At 43.7% G+C, this 14192-nt stretch overlaps 1 protein-coding gene across 1 annotated transcript in view; it reads right to left on the bottom strand.

Moving 5' to 3' along the window:
- Positions 1 to 7766, bottom strand: part of ppm1h (protein phosphatase, Mg2+/Mn2+ dependent, 1H) — a 51224-nt gene extending 43458 nt beyond the window's left edge. The window contains exon 1 of the mRNA XM_080760893.1: positions 7143 to 7766. Coding sequence (XP_080617019.1) covers positions 7143 to 7393 — 251 coding nt within the window. The 5' untranslated portion in view covers positions 7394 to 7766. The remainder of the gene's footprint in view (positions 1 to 7142) is intronic.
- Between the last annotated feature and the right edge of the window lie 6426 nt (positions 7767 to 14192).

The raw sequence follows: 14192 nt of genomic DNA, 5'->3' as shown, positions 1-14192 counted from the left end.
ACAATTATATATCTCTAAGATGACCCCCATCTACACTGTAAGAGTTGACACTGAGTGGTAACAGAGTTCCGTGCAAACTGTACATCGTGCAAGTACATATAAACGGTGCGCAAAGCAGCTCAGGTCATAGGCAGAGCGCTGAGCTATACTGTATGTGTGTGCACTAACTTCAAAATGTGGAGTGAGATGGAGCACTAGTGTGGTGTGAGACCCTCCACCGAATAGGATGTCTGCCTTGATTAGTGTGGCTGGACGGTAAAGATTTCATCACTTGCGCAGGAAACAGACTTACTCTATATTTTTTATCCCACGATTTTGTAACCCATTTTTCACCCCTGTGTCAATCATCTACTGTGATCCTGGGCTCTACACACCCTCCGCCAACCTGGGGAGAGCAACGGACTTGAACTCATGCTTCCTTCATGCCTGAGTGTCCAAGTTGCTCCTTTACACCTGACAGGGGGGAGTTTCCCTGGTTGGACGTAGCGCGTGGAAGGAACACGTTATTCCAACCAGTTCCTTTCCCCTCCATCAGGCGCCCCGGCTGGCCAGGGGGAGGCAGTTTAGAGACCAGGATTACTGCATGTTTTTGTGAGGGTACCTACCCTAGGGGACACGCAGGAAACAGACTTCAAATCCGGGGTAGAGGAGGAAAGTCACGCAACTCTAACTCTTTTTTTTTTAATCTACATTTTAATTCCACGATTATTGTTGTAACCCATTTTTTTCACGCAGTGTCAATTGTCTATTGTAATCCTGGGCGCTTACACTCCCTCCACGAACTGACCTCATGCTTCCTTCAATGCATGAGGAGTCCAAGCCGCTTCTTTTCACCTGACAGGGCGGGGGAGTTTCCCCGGTTGGACGTACTGTAGCGTGTGGAAGGAACACGTTATTCTCAACCAGTTCCTTTCCCCTCCATCAGGCCAGAGAGAGAAGCACTTTAGAGACCAGGATTACAGCATTTATTTTTGCGATTCACAGAGGGGTGCCCTGGGCGCGGCCATTACTGAGGTGTAATCCATGGAGCAGGTGCTCCGTAGGCCAGGTGTAGCTAATCAGTGCTGTTGCGCTTAATGGTACACCTCAGTAATGGCCGCACCCAGGCAACCCTCTGTGAATCGGTCTATAGGGGCACGGGGGGAGAACATGCAAACTCCACACAGAAAGGCCCGTTTACCCAACCCCACCACGGGCACTGATGACGCGGAGGAGAGAACACGCCTTCTCCCCCCCCCCCCCCAGCGCCCACAACAGGTGCAGCTCTAATTCCGAGAGCTACAGACCCGTTAAGTGTCCATTTGGATGTGGTCCCTCAGAGCCCCTCAGAGCCCCTCAGAGTCCCTCAGAGGCCCCTCAGCACATCGAGAACCAGTGAGCCGGATGTTCTGTGGGCAACCACCCAACACAACTCAAATGCTGACTCACTCACTGGCATCGGAGCTCATTTTTCCATGGTAAAGTGGATGTTGTGCACAAGCACATCATCTCAGTAAGAGCCTCTCTCCCTCTCTCCCTCCCTCCTCCTCTGGAAGTGTGATTTCACAACAGCAATGCCTGCTGGTCCAGCAGCTGTTGACACATCCCCCGGGCGGGCGGGCGAGGTGGCGTGCACTGCATGCTCGCTGCTGGCTGATAAAATGCCAACCAGACCGTTTATAACACAATTTATTTAAAAAGGGAAAACACAGTCAGCCTGGCTGCCACCCTCAGTCACTCACTGGCTTCCCGGAGGCTTGTGTTCTTGTCTTGTCTAGAGTACGTGTCGTGGGTGTATTTATCCCATTCTGACCGGGCACCCATTTTGGTGTTAGCATCATGTTATGCTTTAGCTATTGAAAAATAGCAGATCTACAAGCTCATAGCGCGCCACCGAGTGGCGCGCTATGAGCTTGTAGGTCTGCTATTTTTGAAAAATCGAAGAAACGACTGACATTTTTAGAATCTGATCTCAGGTCAGAATGGGTTCATCAGACCAGTGTGTGTCCAGTGGAAACCTTGTGTGAATCTGATCTCAGGTCAGAATGGGTTATTATAAGCATCATTTTATTTAAATCCTTCATGGCAGCTTAGTGAACCGGGGCCCACGTGTTCTTTTTTTTCTTTCTCTTTTCTTTGTGTACAAACACCCACACAACCATTAAAGCATGTCCTCTCAGTCAGGTGGGAAACCTCATGTCCGAAAGCTGTTACATTTCAGGATTCAAATTCAAAAGTATAGCGGATCGACAACTTACTGTAAGAGACATGCTCGTTTTGAGCTGGTAGATCTGCTACTGTACGTTTGATGCTTCTGTGTGACGCTGTCTGTACGGTTGTAGTATGAGGAAGTAGGGAATTACAGTTACAATATGGAGATAAGAGATGTCTTCCCCAGAACGTTTTTTTTTTAATAGCAATAGCAGCTTTCATGACATCAGATGCAGCACAAAGTGCAAAAAGTGTAAGTATAAGAGATGAACCAGCTCAGTGGCCTTGTGGTTAGAGTGTCCACCATGAGACTAGGAGGTCGGGGTTCAATCCCTGGCCGGGTCATACCAAAGACTCTAAACAATGGACCCAGTGCCTCCCTGCTTGACACTCAGCATCAAGGGGTGGATTGGGGGGGTGAGTCCCTGTGACATACTAGCGTCATGTCCAGGGGGTGTACTTGTACATCAAGCTGCCTCACGCTACATAAACAGGAGATAGGCCCCCGCCCCTATGGGCCTCATGGCTCGGCAAGGCTACTTACTTACAAAAGAGATCAACAACAGAAAAAAGAACACAATATTAAACTTACTAGATTAAAAACAATGAGATCAAAAATCCGATCAAGAACAAATTGAAGGGAGGCTCACACAGAATTCCCTCAGGTAGTCACCTGTTCATTCACTTTCATATTCAACCACACAGACCACCTGTCACCTATTTAGGTAGAATAGGTACACACTTCAATAAGGAACAACCAGCACGGTAGTGCTGCACAATTAATCAAAAAAAAAAAAGATTGAGATCTAGATTCAGACACACCTACGTATGCAATCTAATTTCTTAACTTGAGGCAGAATGGTGCAGCAGCAGTTGGCTGTCCTATTCGTTTTAGTTACTCTTATAGATTCATGTGTCGCTTGGATGAGTCTGTGAATAGCATCATCGTCAGTACAAATAACCCTGTCAAAATTTGCACTATATACTCCTCTAGCCTTTTATTGGATTAAAAGCCTGTATTTATAACTGTCCCAAATGCCTGTCTAACATGTACATGTACATTCATTCCTTCTTATGTTTTTGCTACAAGAGAGAGACTTTCAGAAAGGTCTATGTTTAAAGCCACAGTAGTAGGCTCCAGGTGCCATTATTTTGAATCTAGTAATGTTCAGCAACTAAAGACAATAAATGTTTTCACTTGGCAATTCATGTTTTCAAAATTAGAATTACGCGAGAATCGTGATCGCAATTCGTGTGGAGGAAAAAAATAATCAAGATTCACAGTTTGAGCAAGAATCGTGCACAGCCCTATGCCGCACAGAGTCTACGTATTGATTAAGATATACTAAATCTACATTTACAGGGAACCACTAAAAGCTGGACATTGTGTTGACACAACACACCACCCTGCATCAGTACAAGGCCTGGACTTCAGACGAGAGGTATTTGACCTGAAGTTGTAACATTAGATGCAAAAAAGGATTGCGCTGCGCCACACGCATGCATGACGCACGCACGCACACTGCTCTTGCACTTAAGGTCTCACTTCATCTATGATAAGAACAGCGTATGAGACCTCGGGGACAGCTGGGTAAATAAAAAGCCATGTTGGAGCATCGATTAAACAATCAGAGCCAAGGCTGGAGGAATTGCAGTAAAATCCATGACGTATCAGATGACCTGGCAAGACAAGGGCCTTCATGTGAAATTGAATAGTATACAGAAACAAACTCATCAAATTGTCAGGAACTCCCTGTGAATTTAACCTGTGAACCCCAGGATACTAATCTCTCAAGGCACTACACAATATTTGACTAGGGGCTGCATTTCTTTCTTTCTTTTTTTTTCAATGTTTTGCCTCGTTTTGGGCGCTGCGCTGTTGCTTCATGGAAACAACATGAACAAGTTAGCTTTTTATAAGAATGCTGCTTCACACAATATGGCCATTTAGAAGGTATAGGGCACCAAATAACTATATAAAGGGACAACTTCAGATATACTACAGTTCATATAGTAGACAATGATATCAGTCGCTTTTAAATAAATATGTATTCGTATGGAAATTAACCCATTCTGGGCGGCAACCCCTTTTGGTGTTTTAACTAAGCATGTTATACTTTAGCTATTGAAAAATAACAGATCTTCAAGCTACGAGCTTGTACTGTAGGTCTGCTATTTTTGAAAAATCGTGAAAATGCGGCACACATCTTTGAATATATATTCTTTCAGAGCGAACGTTTTTTTTAATATCGACGTCAGGCCTAAATGGGTTAACCCCCTAGAACACTAAACATACATTTTGTCACACCATCACTAAACATGGCTATATTTTTATGCCATAAAATATATGGCATATTTTCTTCCTCTCTTGCAAGTCAAATATTGAACGAGCAAATAAAATCAAGCCGTTCTTTTCCCGCTGCTGTTGCTCTCCGTTCCATGCATGCGTTTCATTACGTTACGTAACAACGCACTAAGCTTATATTAGACGAGGATGGGACCGCCACAGCTGTGAACACAACAACCCCACGCTGTGATAACGACACCATGAAGAAGGATTAGATTATAGGACTACAGAACAACCAGCAAGTAATAATAACCACTGCAGTGTGCTCACACCAGGTGTTGATTTAGACAAGAAATTGATTTAGTTTCAGTCATAGTCTTTTGAATAAGATTTAATTTAGTTTTAGTCATATGTTTAGACTGACTTCCTATGACGAATAGGAATAGGACGTAATCCTGTGTGACTAAATATCATATAGGATTTAGTCAACTAAATCTACAGTTAATTTTGTCTACATTGTTGTTGTTTTTTGGTTGTTTTTTTTGGGCCTTGATAGCATCGTAATGCCTGATTTTACACTTGGTTGGATGCTGAAAATAACAGATCTACAAGCTCACAACGTGTTGTAATGTAATGACAACTAATAACACATTCATGGGGAAAAGATCACGCACTTTTGACCGCAACAAATAGTGTGGAAGCAATATGCTTTATGGAATACAGTACACTATGTGCTATCAGGACTGCCAGGGAAACTATAGACGACAGGCCCGGCCCGGGACAGTTCTGCAGAACAGACCTCATGGCCAGTCATTTGGAAACTAGACGACAGGCCTGGGACAGTTCTGCAGAACAGACCTCATGGCCAGTCATTTGGAAACTAGACGACAGGCCTGGGACAGTTCTGCAGAACAGACCTCATGGCCAGTCATTTGGAAACTAGACGACAGGCCCGGGACAGTTCTGCAGAACAGACCTCATGGCCAGTCATTTGGACTGCCAGGGAAACTAGACAACAGGACAGGCCCGGGACAGTTCTGCAAAACAGACCTCATTTGGGTCTATAATAATATAAGTAGGAAAATGAGCCCATATGTTATTTAGTCTGGATTTGTCCTTTAACCTGCTATTACATATCATGAATAGCCTAGTGTACCCATTGTAGACACTGTATAGAATCATCAGCCTTAATTCAACTCTTGGAAACCAAATGGACCCCGGCTTGGTTGGTGGTCGATGGACCCATAACGCTGAGAATCTGGTGTCTTAACTAATATGCCAAATGTTTGTTATTTTGAATAACAAAAACAAACTAGGCTATTAATAATATGTAATGGGTACTGTGTACTTGGAATTGCATGGATACTCGATTAATATTTTTTGTGTTATCCTTTTAACATTGGTAGCGTCATTGTATAATCACTGTAGGATGTGCTATTTCACAACCTGTTAAAAGTATTCAATTGATTATTTCGTAATCAATCAATCAATCAAAACCTATAAGGCATATCAAATTGGGTGGTCCCTGAGGGAGACCAGATCTATGTCCCCCTTTGCGTGGGACAGTCCCTCGTTTCCAAGACTTTCAGGCGTCCCACAAATTGAGACCCTGTCATTGTGACTGGCATTGATTGATTTATTGATTGAAATATGTATTAACAGTTTGCAGAATTACAGTACAATTCAAGCACAACTCAAGACACTTCTATAATAGCCAAAGAACAGAACGGGAATTCATCATACGATGCCTAATAGTCCCTAATAGTTGGCTTTCTAGTAGTAGTAAAATAACATGATAAATATCCCCTATGCTACAGTTCCAAGTCGGTCATACATACTGTACCACCCATGACCAAAATTAGCATTTTAAAACAAAAAGTGAGGCGCCAGAATATTATTTATATATCGCCTTTATCCAAGGCGCTTTACATAGATTGTGCATCACATTCACCCATTCATTCACACACACATTGCAGAAGAAACCATGCAAGGCACCAACCAGCACATCGGGAGCAATTAGGGGTTCAGTGTCTTGCTCAAGGACACTTCGACATGTAGACAGGAGGAGGAGCCGGGATTCAAACCGCCGACCCACGGATCATTGGACGCCCTGCTCTACCTCCTGAGCCACAGCCGCCCCTCGAAGAATGATATAGGCAATATCAGGCATGGCCTATATGGCGGAATATGACATCATTCAGGATGACTAATGATGTTAACCCCATCCTTCCTGTCCCACACCAGCGATAGATCATAGATAGCCTATAACACTCTTCTTCTGTCCCTCAAATGAAAGGGATGTTTGTGTATACCAAATAATGTTTGTGTTTGGGATCTGGTCACCCTATACGCCTAGGTCCTTGAAATTAAAAAGGTTGATGATGATGATGATGATGATTAACATCATTAACATCGTCATCAATAATAATAATAATCAGGTAATATTACCGTAATAAGCAGGTAGTGTTAGTGTACCATTTACGTGTATGAAGACCATATATTTCAACCTGTTTGACATCCTTTATATCAATCAAGTAGGCGCACAAATAATGCATAATGATGATGGAGTGGTCCAGAGTGACAGACAGACGTGGATGGTTGTTTGGGTGGATCATGGATCATGGATGGATGATCGATCATAATAAACATGACAAAAAAAACTCACTCTGCGTAGCCGGTGCTCCACGGCAGCCTCCGGGTCTCCTTCAGGATGAGGATGGGTCGCGCGACGTGGTCCGCGGAGCACTCGATCTCGTCCGGCGACAGACCCAGGAAGTCCGGCCGGGTGTAGGGGAACTTGAGCGGCAGGTCCGAGCCGATGTGTCCGTCCCCTCCGCCGGGGCCCCCGGGGCCGCCGCCCCCGGTCATCATGCCGCCCATGAAGCTGGCCACGGCCGATTTCACCCGCGTCAGCATGTGGGTGGTGGTCCAGGTCCAAGTTCTGGTGCTGCTGCTGCTGCTGGTGGTGGTCCGTCCTCCCTGCCGCAGCGTGAGTGAGAGTCCCCGTCCTCCACCACCTCCTCTTCTTCTCCGTCAGCCTCCTCCTTCTCCTCCTCCTCCTTCTCCCGATGAAGGAGAAGGTGCTCCTCCGTGAACCGTGATGGTGATGATCGTCGTTTTGCCGTGCGGAGGAGGAGGACGAGGAGGAGGAGGAGAGCCGCGGCGTCTGCTGCTGCTGCGATCGTCTTCCAATTCTTCTTCTTGTCCTGCTTGACGAAAGACAACAACAACACTGTCGCGGCCGTAATTCATTCAGTTATAGTTCCTCCAGTCCTGGGGAGACATTCATAGAACCAGCTATGGATGGAACTGGAGGCAGAAATGCGGAAACAAATGTCAACACGGAGCTGAGTCATGTGACGACTGAACCGGTTGGTTGGTCCGTGTGTGTGTGTGTGTGTGTGTGTGTGTGTGTGTGCGTGTGGGGAGGGGGGCAGGGGGGGGGTGCGTGCGTGCGTGCGTGTGTGTGCGTGTGAGAGCAGCTTATTTATGGCTATGCCCTGCTTCGTCGTAGGACGGTACGTGTTGCGCCGAAAGCCGATCTTGACTAAGTGAATGACTCATTGACTCATTCATGCATTCACTACTAACTATACTATAGTAGCCTATAGTGAACACGCACACGCACACACACACACACACACACACACACACACACACACACACACACGTCTCACACACACACACACACACACACACACACACACACACTGCTGCTGCTGCTGATGTGAGGTGCTGACTGACTTTCGGATCAAAGTGCGTTGATGATCCTGCAGGGAAAGATGAGTCGAGCCTACACGCTGTATCTTGGGCAAAGTGCACGGACCGTACAGGCCTACCACAAACACGCGGTCAGTTTACTTTGCAGAGAGCTTATCTTGCACTGCATATATTACCAACTAGGAAGTGCGCCTACAAAGTTGTGTACACAGATCAAGAGATTAGCTGCCTGGTAGCCTATACGCAGAAGGACGGACAGACGGACAGAGTGCAAATCATACTCTATCCCCCGCAGGGCCTATTGTTTTGGTTAGTCGGCTGTATAAATGGAACCAAAGCATTGGGCACCTCAAAACTCCAGCGACCTCGGAAGAGTGGACACCTTCTAATACTGGGCAGCAAAACTGAGTGGGCACCTTCTAATACTGGGCAGCAAAACAAACAGAGTGGGCACCTTCTAATACTGGGCAGCAAAACAGAGTGCAGGGCACCCGAGAAGATGAATGGCTGTATTATGGATCAATGGATTATTGAATGAATGCATGGGAAGTTTGGGAACTATTGCCTTCAACTTCAGAGATAGAAAAACACATTCCAAAATAAAATAAAATAATAATACTTTAGAAAAGGCGGTCGCCCCAAAGCCCGGCGAAGTCGCCCCAAAATGTCCAGACAAGTTGCCCTGTAAAACCGTTGTGTTGTTGAGGTAACATTAGATTTTTACCTGTACTTTTAAACAGAGATAGAGAGATATTTTTTACCTGTACTTTGACCTGTACTCACCTCATCACCTGAAACTGGATGAATAGGCCTTGAGTCAGACATGCTCCGTGGAAAGCCATTATAAACAACAGTGTCTCCATTTCAAACATGCAGCCACAGCATTAAAGCCCAACTCCAAACACAGGGCAGATGCCAAATTGGCATCTATGTTCGATCAATAATTAATCAAAGTGCAGCTCCATTGTCCTAATTACAGACCAGTCAGTAATGGTGGTGAGCTTCTCTTCTTACATGGAAAGTGCTGCCCCCTCAAGGATAATTCAGAAAATTGAGATTTTTATTTTGTGTGAATTTCAGCCTCTGTGGGGGGTATTTATATGCAAATATCATGCCCAATGGCATTGCAATGAACGTCAATGATGACGTTTAGGTGAAAAAAGAACAGGAAAACAAATAATTAATTAATTGCTTAATTCAAATAATATGTTGTATTATTGCAACGTTGGGTGTTACAGGGTTATCCTGAACAACAAAAGGTCAGCAAAACAGCTGGTCATGCTGGAAATATGAGTACTGTATACTGAATAGGTATTGAATGACCTAACACCACCTTTGGAGAAACTCAATACCCAAAGCATAATACCCACTAAGTTATGGACTAGGTAAATTATGCTAATTATGCTCATTATTATAGTTAGGCCTATTAACTAAAAGTGAAATTAGAAACCTTATCGCTGAATTATTCAAAACTAGACCAGTGCCCGGCTGTAGAGTACCGAGTCTGTAACGAAGTTGGAAATCCATGCTCCACCCGGCTATGCAATACCCATTGTACCCGTGTCGGAGTACCTGCTCCACCCATCTGTCTGTGTCCATTTTATGTCCATATATGGAGATTTCTGGATCTGTTTCTCTGTGTGTCCCTTTATTCCTAAATATGGAGTTCTGTGTCAGGCCCTGTCCAGAGGGCAGAGGCCTTTTGTGGCGGTTCTGGACAACCGTGGGTCCGACCGACTCGACACCGGCACTGCACTCCCTGCGGGGGTGTGGAACGCGTGTGTCGAATTTGAAGTCGGTGGGGCGAACGGTTCCCGAGTTACGTGGATTACAGACATACTCACGTACGTACAGACAGGCGTAGGTCACTGTCATTTGTTTTTGAGGGGCCCTATCCCCTCCTATATACAGCTTTTGTCCCCACGCGTCTCAATATTTCCCATTGACAACAAAAGGAGAAATTAGATCAAATGTACGTCAAATATGACGTAATGTTTTGACAACATAAACATTAAATTCCATTGGCAATGAAGGGAAAATGTACGTCATATGTAGACGAGAAAATCGGCTAACCAATCACATAAATTCAGTTGTTCATGATGATGTATGATGATATATAATGATAAGAGCGCCCCTCAGTTCACACGGGTGTGATTTATTTACAAAGCAAATATCACTTACTGTACTTTTAATAATTGTCCTGTTCATGAACACATAATTACTGCTGACATACTGTAACACTAACGAGAATTGATTGATGTGTTGAATGCAACAATATAGCAAATTTGATTCTTAGCTTTGGTCCATCAGCGCTGTAGGGATCTATCTGTTGTGGTTTACCCTGCCAGCGTGTTATTTTCTGTTTTTATCTTTCCGCCTCTCGTTGCTACACCGTGAGATGGAAACAAATACAAATGGACTGTTTGTTTGGCCCCCACTTGTACACACTCAGGATTCTTCAGTGCTGTAGGTTCCTTTAGTTCACTGATCACTGCATTCCCATCAAATTCATTCAGGAGTGTAATATATTGTTTATTCATTGTACACGGCTTATGTTTATCTATCCTACTTGTTATGTGTAAAATAATATATTGTTTATTCATTGTACATGGCTTATGTTATCTATCCTACTTGTTATGTGTAAAATAATATATTGTTTATTCATTGTACATGGCTTATGTTATCTATCCTACTGTATAAAAGTCCTTTTACACATAATAACAAGTAGGATACATAACATAAGCCATGTACAATGAATAAACAATATATTTTCCATTGTGAAAATAAGTCCTGAACTTCATGATACCCTCAAATTGTTTCAAATACACTAAAGTTAACTAAACTAAAGTTGGTGTTGCATGGCCAGGATTGGTTGATGACCGATCTCTCTACTCGGTGGATGGATTGATTGATTGATTGATTGATTGATTGATTGATTGAACATGTCATTAACAGATTGCAGAATGGGTACAGTCCAAGGAAGGTCCACTGCTAAGTCATCTGAAGTCTGACTCAGAGATCAACATATAAGCAGACTGCCACCAACACATCTCAGTGCCACGCTTAATTGCTACAAAGGGATAATCCCATGGAGGTGTGTGTGTGTGTGTGTGTGTGTGTGTGTGTGTGTGTGTGTGTGTGTGTGTGTGTGTGTGGTGTGTGCACGTGCGTGTGTGTGTGTGTGTGTGTGTGAGAGAGAGAGAGAATGCAAAGCCTAATCTGTGGAACGGTATTGTTTGCAGTATAGCCTGGCATATGGCTAGGGGAGAGGGGGAGAGAGGTCACTGGGTGTGTGTGTGTGTGTGTGTGTATATATATATATATATATATATATATACATATAGAAGTTGTCATGATTTTAAATGTACAAATGTTTCAAAAATAGCTGATCTACAAACTCGTAGCATGTCACATTAATACGAGCTGGCAATGTTATAATGTCTTTGAAGTATAATGTGGTTAAATTGATCCCCATTTATTTGCTGGAGACCCTCCGGAACACTGTCAAGGACCCCTGGGGGTCCCCTGACCCTAGAACACTGTCAGGGACCCCTGGGGGTCCCCTGACCCTAGAACACCGTCAAGGACTTACTAGTTTCTATACTGTATGCATACAACCTGTCATAAAAAAGACTCTTCTGCCACCTAGTGGAAACTGATCGGTACAGTTTATCGACAGACCAATTTACCACCTAGTACAAACCCTATTTTTTTTTTACAGTCTAATATGGTATAAACCCTATTGAAGCTTCCCCCCCCCCTAACCTATTTATTGCCATCTTACAGTATACCTAATACCTACTGTAGATTTCTGGTGTACACAAGTGTGAGGATGTTTAAAAGAAGGGACACATTGTTAAATAAAACAATATAGCGATAATCACATTTACTAGCCTATAATATTTAGCCTAGTTTCACATTTACACCTTCTCACTTGAACAAAGTTACATGCTCAATCTTGGTATTATTATTACTGTCCAATAAAAGCGTAAAATGTAATAGGTACACCTGTGTGGTGGTGTGGCGGCTGTGGCCACTAGATGGCGGTGTCTCACCATGGTCTCACCTCAGAATGGAGATTACTGCACCTGTGTTTGTTTGTTTCTTGATGCAAATGTTTGGAAGTAAAAGATCAGAAGCTTCGATCCCCACTCCGTTTGTTCGTCTAATTTCCTTAACTTCCACAATATATGCGCGATACAATCTAAAGGATGTGCACCCTCCCCCCTGCACAAGGTAGATTTATTTTGCAAATGTGATTAGGCTATTTTGGGGAGGCACACACGGCCTGAACACTTTTGGAACCCCCGGCCCCGACCAAGAGAAATGGTTCTCTAGAAGGAGTTAAATCCCGTGGGATCCAACGTTTGACACTCACTGGCCATCATTTACACGACTGAAGAAGTAGAAGACATCTCATGGTATGGATTATGGTCAACATATATCAGTTTTTTTGCTTCTATTGCATGTTTGCTGTGCTATCTGTTTTTCTTTGCGTCTGTTGCTGCTTTCTGATTGTGTTCTCGCTGTTGCTGCATTGTTGTCACATCACAATATGGCTATAGTAACCACTGAGCATTATTTATTTTGCGATGAAATCTTTTGCTGTGTGTGTGTGTGTGTGTGTGTGTGTGCATGTGTGGTTGTTGTTGTTCTCACTGTTGTGGTTTTGTAAACAGTTTTACTTTTCTTTCAAGTTGAAGCTAGAGGTTTGTTGGCCTCTGTCTGACCAGTGCAAACATATTTTAATCAAGCAAACATAATACCAATAGGCATGCATGGCAAATGATGCATAAACTTAAGAGTGCGTAGCCTACAATTCAGAACTAACTATATAGACAACATTCAGGCACTAGATGCCGCTCTAGTCCACACACCACACCTCCCCTCTCCCCACTCACTCCCTTCTCTGTGCAGACAATTGGGGGTAGGCTGACACTAGCCCCTCTCGGAACCCCCTGGGTCAGCCCAATCCGAACCGAACCGGGCTGACCCGTAGGGTCCCTGGTCATGCTAAGATTTTCCAATGCGATTGTTGGAACGCGGATATAAAAAACTCAACCTTTCTTCGATCTGCTCGCTATTACCGCGCTTTGTATTGTGTTTGATTACGGATGTGCGAACTATAAGTACCTTACATACCTCTGATAAAATCTCCTGTGTCGCGGAAGCCGTTAAGTATTTTTAATCCATGTTTGATTAAAAATGTCGCTTTGATTTCTTCTTGTTTATTTACCGTTTATTGTACCGCCTCCCGATGTGCGGTTGGCTTTGCGGCTACGTCCCTGCCTTTGATCTGCTCCGTCATAGCTATAGCACCACTAGCTAGCCAGATAGGCGGTACAATGAGGTGTCAATAAACAAGGTAGGAAGAAGCGACATTTTTAATCAATCATGGATTAAAAATACTTAACGGCTTCCGCGACACAGGAGATGTGTCGGTATGGTATGTAAGGTACTTATAGTTCGCACATTCGTAAGTCAATACATGAATAACCATGGTAAAAGCGCGCAGAAGTCCGTCTCATGCCGTGTTTACATTGTATTTGTTTGTGCGTAACTGGCGACAGCCCCACTTGAAGCAGGACCCAATGCAGTAAAGTAAACAAAATATCAGAAACTTTACTACATTCGGGTTCTGCTTGCGGGGCTAGGCTGACACCATGTTTTTGCCATCAAAAATTCCATTCTATTTTAGTTTAGTCATAGTCTTTGGAATAAAACTTCATTTAGTGTTAGTCATATTTTAGTCACCTGAAATGTTTTAGTGTTAGTCTAGTTTTAGTCGACTAAATGTCATAAGATTTTAGACAGTCGACTAAATCTACAGTTGATTTAGTCGACTAAAATGTATTTTGGTGGCCCTTGAAGCCCTTGATGCCTTCGTAATGACTTGCTGAAAATAGCCAATCTACAAGCTCACAACTTGAGATCGTAAATCGTCTATTTTCAGCATGCAAACCAACTGTAAAATTAATTACGGTATACTGCATCT

The sequence above is a fragment of the Protomyctophum bolini genome (genome assembly GCF_963924005.1).
Source record: "Protomyctophum bolini genome assembly, chromosome: 4".
NCBI classification, from domain to species: domain Eukaryota; kingdom Metazoa; phylum Chordata; class Actinopteri; order Myctophiformes; family Myctophidae; genus Protomyctophum; species Protomyctophum bolini.
The sequence above is the reverse complement of the archived record's forward strand: the minus strand, read 5'-3'. Positions and strand labels throughout refer to the sequence as shown.